Source organism: Molossus molossus, unplaced genomic scaffold (assembly GCF_014108415.1).
Source record: "Molossus molossus isolate mMolMol1 unplaced genomic scaffold, mMolMol1.p scaffold_m16_p_12, whole genome shotgun sequence".
Classification (NCBI taxonomy): Eukaryota; Metazoa; Chordata; class Mammalia; order Chiroptera; family Molossidae; genus Molossus; species Molossus molossus.
This window is the reverse complement of record NW_023425347.1, coordinates 14,010,677-14,026,067: the sequence shown is the minus strand read 5'-3', so window position 1 is coordinate 14,026,067 and position 15,391 is coordinate 14,010,677. Positions and strand designations below refer to the sequence as shown.

At 38.7% G+C, this 15,391-nt stretch overlaps 1 protein-coding gene across 1 annotated transcript in view; it reads right to left on the bottom strand.

The window, feature by feature from the left end:
- OFCC1 (orofacial cleft 1 candidate 1) overlaps window positions 1-15,391 on the bottom strand; it is a 345,526-nt gene that overhangs the window by 293,370 nt on the left and 36,765 nt on the right. The window contains exon 7 of the mRNA XM_036255603.1: window positions 14,810-14,973. Coding sequence (XP_036111496.1) covers window positions 14,810-14,973 — 164 coding nt within the window. The remainder of the gene's footprint in view (window positions 1-14,809; window positions 14,974-15,391) is intronic.

The following is a 15,391-nucleotide window of genomic DNA, read 5'->3' as shown; positions in this document are numbered from 1 at the left end:
GGAGCCTCCCAAGAAGTGAAGGCCAAGGTCAGTTGCCACCTGTGCCCTGCCTGGGCTATCGGACATTGAACTATAGAGCATTTTCAGATGGTTGCTACTTGTGGTGGGCTTGGAGGTGCCCAGGAGAGACCAAGCTTTGAACCAAGGCTGGCTGCTGCTAGTGTCAGGCCTGGGGCCACTTAGCTTGAGGTACAGAGCACACTGAGGCCAGATGCTGCTTGTTCCAGAGGTTTTAGGAAAGTCTGAAGCATGACACCAGACAGGCCATTTGTATGGAAAAGCCACTGGAAATGGCTTGAGTGGGCCTGCAGGTTGGATGGGGCGGGGTCTTTGGGAATCACCTAGGTGAGGCAAACAGTGTCATCCAGGTTGATGGAGACTCAGATATGGCACCCACCTGCTGGCTCTGTATAGGGAAAGCTCAGCAAAGGAACAATGGCCTCTGCTATCACTTCTGTCTCAGAGAAAACTGCCCCTCCAGACCCCACCCTGATCTGAGACAATTCAGTTCTTCCCCATATGTTCATAGTGCCTTTCAAGCTGCTGCTCTAAATGAGTGATTCTAAGTTTGTGCATAGGCCCTTCAAGAGGAACACCAGGGACTCCAGAAGCCTTCTAACTCAGCTATAATTCCTGCTGGCTTTTACAGCCAGACCTTCTCTTCCTGACACTGGAACACTGGACTGGGTCCCTGATATGGGTCTTGAAAGCCTTATTCCTCAGGGGACACCTATGAAGCTGAGATATCCCACCCAATTTTTTGTTTAATATTTTTCAATAGTCCATTGATTTTTAAAGAAAGAGGAAGGGAAAGGGAGAGAGAGAGAAACATGGTCAGCTGCCTCCTGCATGCCCCCCTACCAGGGATAAAGTCCACAACCTGGGCATGTGCCCTTGACCAGAAGTAGAACCAGGTGACTTCTCGGTGCATGGGATGATGCTCAACCAACTGAGCCACACAGGTCAGGACCCACCCAATTTTCATCTACCACAGTTGGGTGCGGGATTGGTCCATTCTGAATCTTCTCCTTTCCTACTAGTCTGGATATGGCTTCTTCCTTATATCCTTAGTTGTAGGATTTCTGTTCAGCTAGATTTCAAGCAATTCTGAATGATAGTTGTTCTGTAGTTTAGTTGTAATTTTGATGTGATTGTGGGAGGATTTAAATACCGCATTTACCTAGGTCACCATCTTGCTTGGGACCTTGGGAAAAATTTTTGAATTTTTTTTAGATAATTTATTAGTGATCAAATTTTAAGAACCTAAAAGTAAAAATTAACAATAGAAAAATTACTAGAAGTTGCAAAATTTTCTTAAAAAATGTGTCATTATCTATGACTGAGACCTAAATATAAATAAAATAAACCCATTCAACTATGCAATAAGATTTCAATGAAATAATTTTACCATTCCAGTGATAATTTCAAAAAGCAATTCAATCTTGGTAAAGGGTAGTCAGGACCTCTTATTTTTGCAACTTCCTATCAATTAATTATGAAATAGGCCTTGCCATCTCACATATGATTAGTACAATAACAAAAGCATATTAAGAGCAGTAATTCATATTTTTGTTGTTATTGTTCAACTATATGTACTTTACATTTATTCATCTTGATCAATACAGTTCACACTCATTGTCACTGCTGGATAACACTATGCTGTAGGACTTTCATTTATTCTTCTTTTGATGGCAACTTAGGTCTTTTTCAGTTATTTTCTATTACAACAATGTCACTCTGAACATTCTTGTACATGTCTCCTGGTGTTCATGTTGTTATTTTTATGAATTTTATTTTTTTTACAGATGTCCCTCCTTTTTACCCCATTGACATGTTCCATCCACTCCTATCCCCCCATTTTCACCATACTGTTGTGTCCATTGGTTATGTACATATGCATATAAGTTCTTTGGTTTTTCTCTTCCCACCCTTCCCATTCCCCCTCCCTCTGAGGTTTGTAAGTCTGTTCTCTACTTCCATGTCTCTGGATCTATTTTGTTCATCAGCTTGTTTTGTTCATTATATTCCACAAATAAGTGAGATAATGTGATATTTGTCTTTCTCTGATTGGCTTATTTCACTTAGCATAAAATTCTCCAGGTTCCTCCATGTCACCTCAAAGAGTAAAAGATCTTTCTTTCTTACAGCTGCATAGTACTCCATTGTGTACATGTACCACAACTTTTTATCCACTCATCTACTGATGGACACTTGGGATAGTTCCAGATATCAGCTATTATAAATAGTGCTGCTATGAACATAGGGGTGCATATATTCTTTCTGATTGATATTTCAAGATTCTTAGGATATAGTCCTAGAAGTGGGATCATTGGGTCAAATAGCAGTTCCATTTTTAATTTTTTAAAGATACACAATATTGTTTTTCATGGTGGCTGCACTAATCTGTATTCCCACAAACATTGTAGTGCAGTATCCTTTTCTCCACATCCTCACCAGCACTTGTTGTTTGATAGTAATTTATATTCTTAGCAAGACACTTTTTTTTACATCATAGTATCTCCAAGGTTTTCTATGAGATTAAATGACTTATCATACATAAAGTACTCAGAACAATGCCTGACATAGTAAATACCATAGTATTATCTATAATTACAAGACAGGAAAGGTTCTCAAGTTTAATGTGTATAACAATGTCCTAGAGGGGTTGTGTTAAATTTATTCATTCTGGGGCTCTAATCACAGAGATTGTGAGACAGTTGGTCTGTGTTGGTACCCAGGAATATGCATTCTAATTAGCACCTCAGGTATCCTGAGAGAGGTTGATGGGCCACATTTAAACAAGCAGTGACATTAGGTTTTATCTGAAAAACACCAGAGATAATAAAAAGGAAGCCTTTTGTGTCATAAAAACAAAACCAATAGTATGACGAAGGTAAACCCTCAACTGAATAACAAGGAAATCAATGAACAAACAGTTTTAAAGGTCTACTATGTATAAAACTGTGAAATACTAGGAAACAGGGAATGGGGACAAAGACATCAAATACAAGAGTGTGTGAGTGTGTGAGTGCATGTGTGTGTATGTGTGTGTGTGTGTGTGCAAACAAGGTAATCCTGGCCTTTATAGACTCTGCCACTCTACAGGGGTCCCAAGGCAAAAGCCTTTGAAAATTTTAGTAACCATAACAGAGTAAAGGGGCAATGAAAAATAATCATGTGAAAGATAAATTTTTATTCTTCCAGTAAACCACACAATGAAGCTTCTCCTGAGACAAGTTTTAAAGAAAATGCATTTGCCATCTTCTGAGTGTAATTTCTAATTGAAACTGAAAATTTGGCTTTTGAAAATAATAATAATAACATTTCAGGGTCTATGCTTTTAACCTCCATACACATAAAAATTACAGTACAGTAGAGTATATAATATTTTTATAGAATGTTTTTCAAAATCAATGGATGAGATAGATTGATATTTAATTGATTAAACATTTTTAGGTATGGATATATATTGTAATTATTTACATCTTTTTCCTATAATAATTAATTTGAACACATTTCATAGAAAATGTACATTATTTGCTCATATAGAAGAGACACAAAACAGAAAAGTCTCAAGGAAATTGCCGAATATTAAGGAATCTACATGGGAAGCTGTGGAGAGTTCTCCGTTACTAAATGGAAGAAATAATGTAAATAAAAATTAAATAAAAAGCATGTCTTTTAAAGCAATGTTGTTTCCAGGTATTTTTTACATGAACTTTCTCAGCAATTTCTCAGAACTACTGGTTTCTGTTGAGCACTGTTTAATCTTTGCTCTAATTATTTTTGGTTATAGATCATATCCCTGATTTTGTCACCAAATCACTAAATGACCTTGGGATAGTTTCTTTTGAATGCCTCAGTTTCTCTGTTTACAGACTGATGGTAGTAATCCTTAATACCTTCATACTTCACTGAAGTATTCAGAGATTAATGAGTCATGAAAGCTTTGAGCTGTTCTGATCAAAGGCACCGTATAACTACAAAGAATTGTTATTATTTACCAGTAGCTCCTTTTTATGGTTCCACTAATGAGCATTGTGGTCAGTAATAACTTATTAGAGAAAAAAATAGGAGGCAAATGTTAAAAAGGCTGTCTCTCCATGTTCAGATATACTTCTTGTTAATATTAATTGGTGTTATGCAGACATATTGAAAATGGGGCTTCCTGTAGTCTAACGGTTCTTTGTAGACAAATCTTTGTAAATATACCTACCCAACATCATGAGTTTAGAGGACTGGGCACACTTGTAGCTTTCCTTGGATCTGTGCAAAGTCTACATAGAACTCACATTTCAACAACTTGGTAGATAGGACACAGCATTAAAATGTTCTCATTAATATTATGTTCTCATATATCTCTTTTACCTCATTTTAATAATCTGTGAGCAACTTGACTGATCTCTGTCTCTCTGTCTCACACACTTAACACCACACACACGCACACATACACACACACACACATTTCACCTCATTTTCTTTGGGAATGAGGTAAGAGCCAAATCATTGGATTTGCTGGAAATTTTCAATCAAATAAATTTATCTTCTGTTCCTTCTCAAATTATGTTTGATTTTACCTTTCTATATTCAGACACATTGAACACTCAAAGTGAGCGATCTAAATAGCAAAAGTGGTACATATTCAGCACATGTTTGAAAAGACTTCATCCTTTCCAAATTGATAGATGGCAAAGAGTCATCGTGGTACAAATCAGAATTTCGGATTCCAAATGACTGAAGAAAAGTTTATAAATATTAGCAATAAAATAAGCAATTCTATTTTACTTTGTTTCTCCTAAAAATGCATGTCAAAGTCTTCTTCCAGGAATATTGAGCAGCACTTTGGGCTTTCGAGAGGCCAGGAGTACGGCTTCCCAGAGCCTGCAGTGCAGCCCACTCTGAGCAGTATGCTTTCTCAGCCTCGGGCCTCTTTCCCATTCAAAGCTCTGTCCTAAAATAAACGGAGCACTCAGCCACTAGAAGCACTTCAGCTGAAACGTTTGTGAAACAAGTACATTCTTCAGTACTCGGGGTAAATGAATTTTTCATGAGCTAAGATCTATATAGAAAAGTTTTTATGAAAATCTAGTATTCTTTAAGGAAGTTCTATAGACTGAATTGCACTCCTGAAAAAATCGTATGTTTAAGCCCTAATATCCAAAGTGACTATGATTGGAGATGGGGCCTTTGAGAGATCACTGGATTTAGGCGAAGTCATGAGGGCAGGGCCTGCTTGATGAGACGGTGACCGTCAACAGGCCAGAGAGAGACTCCTCTCTAGAAACCAGTCATGCCAGCACCCTGACCTCACACCGGCAGCTCGGCCTCCTCGGTGCTGCAGAACACGAAGAGCAGCACCGACACTGCGGTAAGAGCTGCGGCTCACTGTGTTTGGTCCTAACCTATGAAAACTCTCATTGGATTCAAGACCTTATAAAGATACCTTAGGAGGTGAAATGTTCATATTTTTTCTACAACTATTCCTTTACCCAATATGTTATGCATCAAATGCCTTTTCAATAAATATCTAACTAGCAAATATCAAACTCCAGGCTGGGTGTTGGGGGGAAGGCATTCAAAGAGGCCAGAGTTTCTAACCAAGGAGGGCAGAGCAAGCTCTAGCCAGGCAGGCCACTTACTCAGCCGAGGATGAGCAACTGGGCTTCCCAATGGAAACAACGGCAGGATGCGACCAGCCAGATAGAGACTGTGAAGAAGAAATGCTGCTGCTGTTTCCTGGTTTTGTTTTTTTTTTAATTTGGTGTATATTTAAGAAATGAGAGTCCTTTTTTTCTTAAGGTGGGGAGGCATATAAAATATGAATTCAGTGATAGATAGTGTGAAAATGTTAATCAAATTTTTTAAATGCTCTGTATATTAAAAAATAAATGATTATTTTGTAATCATTTTTTTTTTGGACATTTTTGAAAAATGCCACTGAGTGTTTAAGCTATCTTAACATGTCTCAACTTTATTTTTCTTGCTTTTACAAAATACAAGATAAAATAGTTATCCCTGACCTTATAAAATACGTTGATCCACATTGCCTACAGAATGATTTGAAGGATGTCAAAAGCTATTAATTGGCTTGGAATGTCACTCCCTCCAAAATGTAAAGTGAATGATAGCAAATTTTATGTTAAATAGTCATATTCCTTGAATACTGTAAACTGCCACTAACATTGTACTGTTGTGTTTTAGAATATCTAAGTTTGAATCTTGATTTTAAAATGCATTAGTTGTGCCCTGGCCAGTTTGGCTCAGCAGTTGAGTGTCAGCCTGCAGACCAGAGAGTCCCAGGTTTGGTTCCTGCTAGGGGCACGTACCACAAAAAAAATAAAATAAAATAAAATGTATTAGCTGTAATATCTTTTCCAAGTTACTTGCCTTTCCATACCTCAGGCTGTTTGTCTATAAAATGGAGATATTAATAGTATCTTTCCAAGGCAGTTGTGAGGTTAGATTATGGCAAGTGCTTAGTATAGTATCAGTAAGTATGAAATAAATGTTGGTTATTATATTATTAAAGAAGCTGTTTCTGATTGGGATGCCTTTTATTTCATGTCCTTACCTCATTGCCTGGCTAGGACTTCTAGTACATTGTTTAATAGAATTGACAAGTGTGGGCATCCTGGTCTTGTTCCTGATCTTAGAGGAAGATGTTAAGCTTTTCACCATTGAGTGTGATGTTAGCTGTGAGCTTGTCATAAACAGCCTTTATTATATTGAGATATGTTATCTCTATATCCATTTATTGAGAGTTTTATGATAAGTGACACAAGCCAGACAGATAGGGACAAATATTGTGTGGTTATCACTTAAATGTAGAATCTAAAAAAAAAAATAAAAAGTCAAACTTATAGAAACAGAAAGTAGAATGATGGTTGCCATTTTACTGTGAGGGGCGGAGACTGGAGAGATGTTAGTCAATTACAAACTTTCAGTTATAATTTGAATAAGTTCTGAAGATATAATATATAGCCTGGTGATTAGAGTTAATAAATACTATATTGTACACTTGAAATTTGTTATGAGAGTAGATCCTACATTCTCACACACAGAGAGAAATACGTATACCAAATCATCATATTGTACACTATGAATGTGTTACAATTTTGTCAATTATGCCTCAATAAATCTAAAAAAATAAATAAAAGTTCTTTATTCTATGACAATTACTTTAAAAAGTAATTTATATGCAAGAGAGTACCAAATCAAAACATTCCACAGTACATTAGAACTGTATTAGAGAAAATTAACATCAGAGAACATATTTATGCCAGTGATATCCATGATAATTTTATGCTACAATTACCTGCAGCATTCATTCATTCATTCATTCATTCACTCAAAAAGTATTCAGTGATTCCGGCCAGTATGGCTCAGTGGTTGAGCATCACCCCATGCACCAAGAGGTCACTGGTTTGATTCCTGGTGAGGGCACATGCCCAGGTTGTGAGCCAAATCCCCAGTGGGGGGCATGCAGGAGGTAGCCATTTGATGTTCTCTCTCATCAATGTTTCTATCCCTCTTTCCCTCTCTCTTTCTCTCTTTCTAAAATCAATAAAGAAAAAAAAATTTTTAAGCATTCAATGAGGGTAAACTTTATGCTTTCTGCCAGGCCCTGTGCTTGATGTTGAAGATAAAATGATATGGCCTTTCTGTAAAGGAGCCCATGTAATAAAATACAAGTATCTTAACTTATTTATTGAACTGCCATTATTAGTGTTTAATATGAAATATGGGGATTTTCTTTTTCATTTTTAGCACAAAGTTTCATTTGTTGATGTATAAGTGAGGGCTGAGTTTCTGAAGGAAGTTTAGTTATACAAGAAAATGTATAAAGGAATGAGAATAATTGGGCAAAGAGGGTGGGATCACTAATTCATTCGTCAAATTGATGTTTTATTTTAAAACTATCTGTATAAAATCATGTTGAGGGTAGCATTCTCAATATGGTAAAATTAAAAACAGGTTATATAAAAACTAGTATGCTTTGCTCTAAAACAAACAAACAAGGAACCCTTTCAACAATAACTTTGTTTTAGAAATGTTGATTTGTTTTACTAAAAGTAACAAGATCTCTGGTCAAAATGCTAATTGACAGCCAGTTGAGCTTGCCTTGAACTTTGACGAAACCTGGTTATTGTTGGTGGTGCAACACATATGAATAAAAGATAAAGGGGAATGGCTGGAGAGGTCGTGAATCACTTTACTGTCATTTTAAATAGAGGGGCTTAGAATAGGAGCTAGAAGATTAATACAATGACAATCTACTGAAGAGTATTCAGCTCTCTGGTTTTGTCGTTGCCTATGCATGGTTCTATAAGCACTTATAAACCGATACTCCAAGTCGGGACAATACGTATTGTACTTCCTTAGCCCAATTCCGCATGGAAGTAGAATGGCTTCCTGTTCTGGCACATGTCCTATTAGACTTCTGGACCTTCTTAGGAGCCCATAACTCACAGCCTATGGCTTACTCGAAAACTAAAGAAAATGTATCTGCTCTCAATCAGAAATAAAGAATTTCTGCACTTCATATTCCTGTCGAATAATATAACAAAAAAATCCTTGACAGCCTACTGAATTTACAGCTCTAAGAAATTATCCTCATACTGGTTTTTGAAATATCATCAGCCCATCCAATGTCAAGATACAAAAATGTTGTCCTTGGACCATGCCTAACCACCAGAGATACCTGCTTGGGTCATCCTATTTCAACTAATAGTAGAATTAATTGCTTTACTCATTCATGCGTTGCTGTTGTACTATGGGCCCACACATTTTTTAATGACATAATCTTTTTCAGTGAAGTCAGTTGTCTAATTATTAGCTTCACTAGCTCCTACTATTGGATACATTCTATTTTTTTCTTTCTTTTTTTGTTACGTGCCCCTAGCAGGAACCGAACCCAGGACTCTGGTCCGCAGGCCAACACTCCAACCGCTGAGCCAAACCAGCCAGGGCTTACATTCTAATATTAACTAAAAAATATTATCAACTACTGCAAAAAAAAGATAGTGTGTAAAATAAATCTCAATGAAAAAACAATAACATCATTTTTGTTTTGTAAGTAAAACAAAAGCTTCTCACTTAGAGGTATTTATAAAATGTAAACTAACAGTAAGTAAATAAGCAATTACTTGTGAGTGCATTAAAGATTTTCAGAACAAAAGTACATCATTAACATGTACGTTTCCATTCTAGCTAGGCACTGCTTCTCCTTGAGTGCCAGTCCGCGTGGGCAAGAAAGCCTCCCTGTGAATCCTCTGACTCCTGAACATTCTGGGACGTTCAAAAGGTATGCCAAGTGACCAATGAGGAATCTAAAAATACATAAATAAAATGGAGGCTACGTAAGGGAAAATTTGAGTGCCATGAATTCGACAGGAAACCTTCCTTGTACAGACATAACCATGCCTGAAAACGAAAAAGGATTCCATAAGCCTTCTGTTTCGTAAAATTACACTTCACTCCCCAGCCACCTTTCACAAGCGTGGGACCGCACTCCACGTCGCGCCGCCGCCAAGGCGGGTGTGAGTGACCAGCAGCCTGAGAAGCAGGACAGTCACCGCCGGGGCCCTTGAGTCACGTGCGGAAATTCACGACTGTGCTTTTTCTTCACACGAAATAACACTGTGCCCTCTCTCTCTTTACAGTTTTATTCATTATATACTTTCTATTTATATTTAAGGTAATGTTTAAGGACTGATAGATGAACTCCAACCTTGGTTAAGTAAAAAAAATAGATGCTTAACTCATGTAAATGTTCTCAGTGATTTTAAAAACGCATTTTTCCTCCAGGAGGTTTTCTATCCTAAACACACAGTAGAATGGATGTTTCTGGCTTATAAAAAATATATATACTGCTTAATCTGTTATAGTATCTTATGAAATCCATCTTTTATTTATAGCGGTTTTATTATGAATTTTATATTTGCTCTCATATTTAAGAATCAGGTTTCAGACCTGACTTTTACTCACATATAATGCTGGAAGTGATTTATGCCCATTACCAAACGCCAGGCGGAGTTTGAACAAGTAGGGGCTACCAGTACACTCAGAAGATTTCAGAATGTCTCCCTGGAGGATGCATAGTTCAGGCTAGCATGTTTATTCCACCACTACCCTAAATACTATATATATTTTTTTTTTCTTCTAATCCTCACCCGAGGACATTTTTCCATTTTTTGTTCAGATAGAGTGGTAGGGAGAGAGAGAGTGAGAAACATTGACGTGAAAGGGACACATCGAGTAGCTGCCTCCTGCATGACCCAACCAGGGCTGGGGACAAACTGCAACCAAGGTACGTGCCCTTAGCAGGAACCGAACCCAGGTCTCTTTGGACCACAGTCTGACACTCTAACTGCTGAGCCAAACCAGCCAGGGCCTATATTTTATTTTTTAAATTAAAACAAAAACTCAAAAGAATTTTCTACTTAATATAGTATATTATACATGAATCAGTAAAAAAAAAAAAAAAAAAAAGCAGAAAAAACTTCCTCAAAGCATGAATTCCTAATTGAATAAGCTAAATGTACAGATTTAAAATGAAAATTCAGAAGAAAACCTAGTTACCTGCAACTGATTAGAGCAGGTACATCACTGAGTATAGTCAATACTATGAAATGTCCAGGAAAATATTTCTAGGTAGTGAAAGAGTAAAATAAAATTATTATATTTATAATTCAATACTTATTTAAAAAACAATATATTGTTTCTCTGTATTTTCTCTGTGATTAAATTTGTAGAAAACATGCACTTAATTGATTAGTTTCATTACTTCTTGGAAAATTCTCAGACCTAAGTCATTTTATGTCTTTCTTACAAGCTTTCCAATGCCAACAAGATATAAAAAGTCAGCACAAATATTTCTAAAGTAGTTTTATATGCCTGTGCAACTAAATTGCTCAATGATAATAATAAAAATAGGACTCCACCATTTGCGGGCCCCCTGAAATGCGATCCTCTCAGGTGACTCCGAGACTGCGCACCCCTGTGACCTGCCACTGTCCTTTGGCCTTGGTTCCTCACAATCCCATTGTGTCCAGAGCTGTCCTGCGACTTCAACTGCCTTGGACAGGAAATGTCAGCTGTAGCATCCTTCAGAAATGGTTACAAAATCGGCCTATCCGTGTGGCCTAAGAACTGGTCATATTAATGACCAGATTTCATGGGCTTCTTCCTACCGTGGTTGTAAGACCTCAGCCAAATGCAATGTTATCTTTGAGTGCTTTCTGAAATCCTTAGTGGGTGACTTACCTGAGCTCACCTAGATGAGCTCACCTAGGGTGACTTACTCAGGCTGATGGCCCTGTTGTCTCAGGTATGACTGTGCCATCCCTGACACTGCTATCACTCCTGCTAGCTAAAGGTGGACTCTGAGTGATTTTCTCATCTGTTTTACATCAGGTCCACGGGAAATGAGTGGTACTGCTCCAGCTGTGGTCTGTAACAAGTCCGCCCATACACACACACATACACACACACAAGCACACACGATGCTTTTGCAAAGTGAGAAAGCAAGCTCTAATCCCTCTGTGTTCTATTCTAGAGAGAGAGAGTGAGAGAGAGAGAAAAGAATCCCACAGTAGGTGTTCTTGAGGCTGCAAAGTTTCACAAAGTTTACTAAGAGAGTTCTTTCACCTTGCACACGACTGATTCTTTTTGTTGTTTCTTTTTTCTTAATCCAAGATGCACATCAGCTGTCAGGATGACAGGTCTAATGAGTTTTCACGTAGTAATCTCTGTGCCAGGCAATTCCTGGCTCAGTCCCCATGGCAACTTCTTAGTAAGGGCCCTTTCATCTCTCTTTGTCATCTAGGTTCCTCTGTCCCCTCCACATTTACCACCACCACAGGCCCTATCATGTTGGAACATCACAAATTAACAGTTACAGATAAATCATGTACGGGAAAGGATTCACCCAACAACACTCACCCCAGCTGGGATCCCCACCATGTCCCTCTAAACACCTTGACTGTAATAAGTATGATAGCAATATTATAATAGCAGTAAAAATCAAGTAATAGTCTCAACAAATCTATAAAATGAGCTATAAGGAAAGGAAAACACATACTGCCAGGAACTCGGACATCTCGTTTTTAATCCTCACCACAATTGTAAGAGGTTAAAACCACTCAGCCCTATTTACACAGAGGTTCAAATGCATATAAATATACAAACCAGGATTGAAAGCTTCGAGCTCTAATACCAAATCTGAAGCTTTTCCTGCATATAATTCTGCCTTGTGTGTTCCGGAAACCTCCTGAAACAGTGAAGGCAAGAACATGATGTGTATCGACACCCCTACCTTGTGATGAGCACCTAGCTTGTGCTGGACTCTTCATAAATGGCTCCCTTCATCCTCCTAACAATGCACTGAAGTGGATATCACTCCCCCGATTCACAAATGTGGGAACTGAGGTCTGAGAAATCAAGGGATTTGCCTGTGATCCCACAGCTTACAAGTACCTCAGGCAGGGCTCGAACAGAGTTTTGACTCCACAGCTCGGTCCCCTCCCCCCATATCATTCTGTCCACACGTTCTTCCATCAGCACATGATTTCTCACACAGTTATTTATTCAGTCCGTTTAGGTCACATTTCACATCATTTAAGATTTGGATTAGGAGAGGAAACAGAGAAGATCATAAATTTTGTTGTTAGAAGGGAATAATGGTCACATTGGTGAAAAACTTAAATTCTCATGAATGCTTTTACCATCTGCTGATACCAACGTGTTGTAAAAATGTCACCTTGAGTTCTGCTCTTATTGGGCTCCTAGTCCCTGGCCGGCCAGTCTCACCACACACAGCAGGTGGGCATTCTGCTCCTCAGTTTATCTTTTACAGAATGAGGATATAAAAAGCATCAGCCTCATATCTTAAAAGAATCCATGTACCCATTCTTGAAATCCTGGGGTAAACTGAAATGCCTACAAAAGCACCACATGGCACCAAAAAATGGAAATGTTGGACTGTTAATGCATCAGAATACATCTGAAAATAACTGTTAAAAGGCAGAGTCAGCCCTGGCCGGTTTAGCACAGTTGTTACAGCATCGGCTCACGGACCAGAGAGTCCCAGGTTCAGATCCCACTAAGGGCATGTACTTCGGTTGCTGTTTATCCTTGGCCCCTGTTGGGGTTGTGTGGGTGGCAACCAGTCGATGTTTCTCTCCCTCTCTTCCTCCTTCTCTCCCTCCCACTCTATCTGAAGATAAATGCAAAAAGAAAAAGTCCTCAGGTGAGGATAAAAAAAAAAAGGCAGAGTCATACAGCCTTTCTCACCTCAGTGCCCTTTGAGGGCCCTGTCTTGATAAAAGGCAAACATCGATGAAGAGGTGTGACCTAGCCTATGGGATGCCCTGCCTTTGCGGCTGTATTAGGTGCCTACTGCTGCAGCAACCAACAAACTCGGAGGCCTAAAACAACAGAAATGCACTGTCTCACAGTTCTGGGGGCAGGAGGTCTGCTGAGGGTTGATTTCCTCATGAGGCTCCAGGGGAGAATCCACTCTGTCTCCTAGCTTCTGCTTCCTGTGGCGATTCTCAGCAATCCTTTGCTTGTGGCGGTATCGCTCCTGTCTTTGCCTGTCTCCACATGCCTTCCCCATTGTGTGTGTCTGTGCTTTAAATCTCTCTTTCTCCTTTCTCTTATGAGAACACTAGTCAATGGATTTGGGGTCCACCATATACTCAGAATGATTTCACCTGGAGATCCTTAGTTTAATTGTGTCTGCAAAGACCCTATTTCCAAATAAAGTCACAGTCACTGGTACCAGGGGTTAGACTTGGATGTATCCTTTCAGCAGACACTATTCAACCCACTCACTACAGGCGCCATCACGGCACTCGTTAGGGAAGTCATGCTCATTCGCCGGGATCATCTGCTTGAGAGAAAGCGCAAAGTAGTTGTAAGCTTAATGTGCTCAGGATATGCAGATCTAAGCAGCACAAATGAAGAAAATACACTCTGTTATAAAATTTCCACACTCCAAATTCGAGAATACCTCCCTAAACTAAGCTATTCCCCTCACTTCCAAAACAGAACATACTTCCACCTGTGGCCTGTTGCTGTAAAAGACATCACTGAGGACAGTCTCTTCACAAAGTGATATTTTTTTCCTCTTTGGCCTGAATCAGCTTACCTTTCACATAAACACACACACACCTGCAGCTCAACATGGGTTCCTTGTATTTTGACTTGAGGTAGATAAGGTGACTATACAGAACACCTTTCCTCTCTCTGGTGGATCTCGACACACTGGGTGACATTACGCATCGTTAGAACGACCGATGAAGAAACAGAAAAGGTGTCTCTGAAGCCAACACAATTCATGGACGAGTGACTCCCTTCTGTAAGTCACAACAGCACAAATGCACAAGTGCAGTTTCCTACATAACAACCTTACAAATACAGGAAGTTCACCTGTCACCACAGTGCTATGCAAACAGGTCCCAGCAGTTTCTGAGTGGTCTCTAAGTAAGTGTATGTTTGTTACAGGTTCCATTATGATTTCTTCATAATATGCTAAAAAAATAGTACTATACCACAAAATAAAATCACGTGAAGTGAAACTAAATTGCTCAAGGGCCAGGACTGATATTGATGAGTAGTGTAAGCTCTGCATAGCAGAACATGTATGAAAAATAAGAGCAAAGACTCAGGGAAGTCATGAATTATGTGTTCTAAGGAGGGGAGTATTCATAAGGAAAATCAGTAAACAACATATAGAACTGACATTTCAACTTGCTCTTTTAAAAAACATTATCTTACATTTCTTGATACATATATTAATGCTCACCTGTTTCAATGAAGAACTTCCAAGCCAAAGTGCATCTTTCTGAGCACATCTTCTAAACTCGCTGTAAGCCGAGGCGGCTTCACTGTCGTCTCTGTGGGGTTCAAGACTCTTACTGGAACTCGTCAGCTCTTCAGAACCCCAAGGCTCCTTCTTGATGCTTTCATCTATTTATCCCAAGAAGATGCCATGGCATTCCTCTTACTCTTTGACACATTAATGTTGGCTAAACACACAATAATCTAAGCACCTTTATTCTTACATTATCTATGACTGAACAAATTATTTTCTGTTTAATGTGCTGAGAAATCACTAAAGCCCAGAACAAGTTTTAAAATGAAAACAAACACAACCCCAAAACCTTTGTTCATCCTGTCATGTTCACAAAGTGAGCCAAGCAGCACGGTGCATGAAAGCCCTTTCCCCACTTATCAATATAACCTGAAGTAGAGAGACTGTGCTTTTCCATGCGTTGATATTACATGCTGTTTATTTCAACTTCTTACCACTTACTTGCTGTTTTGCTGAAACCAGCTTGGGAGATGAATAGGTGCAGGAGAAGCCAGAGCTCTTGGGTTCATTTTC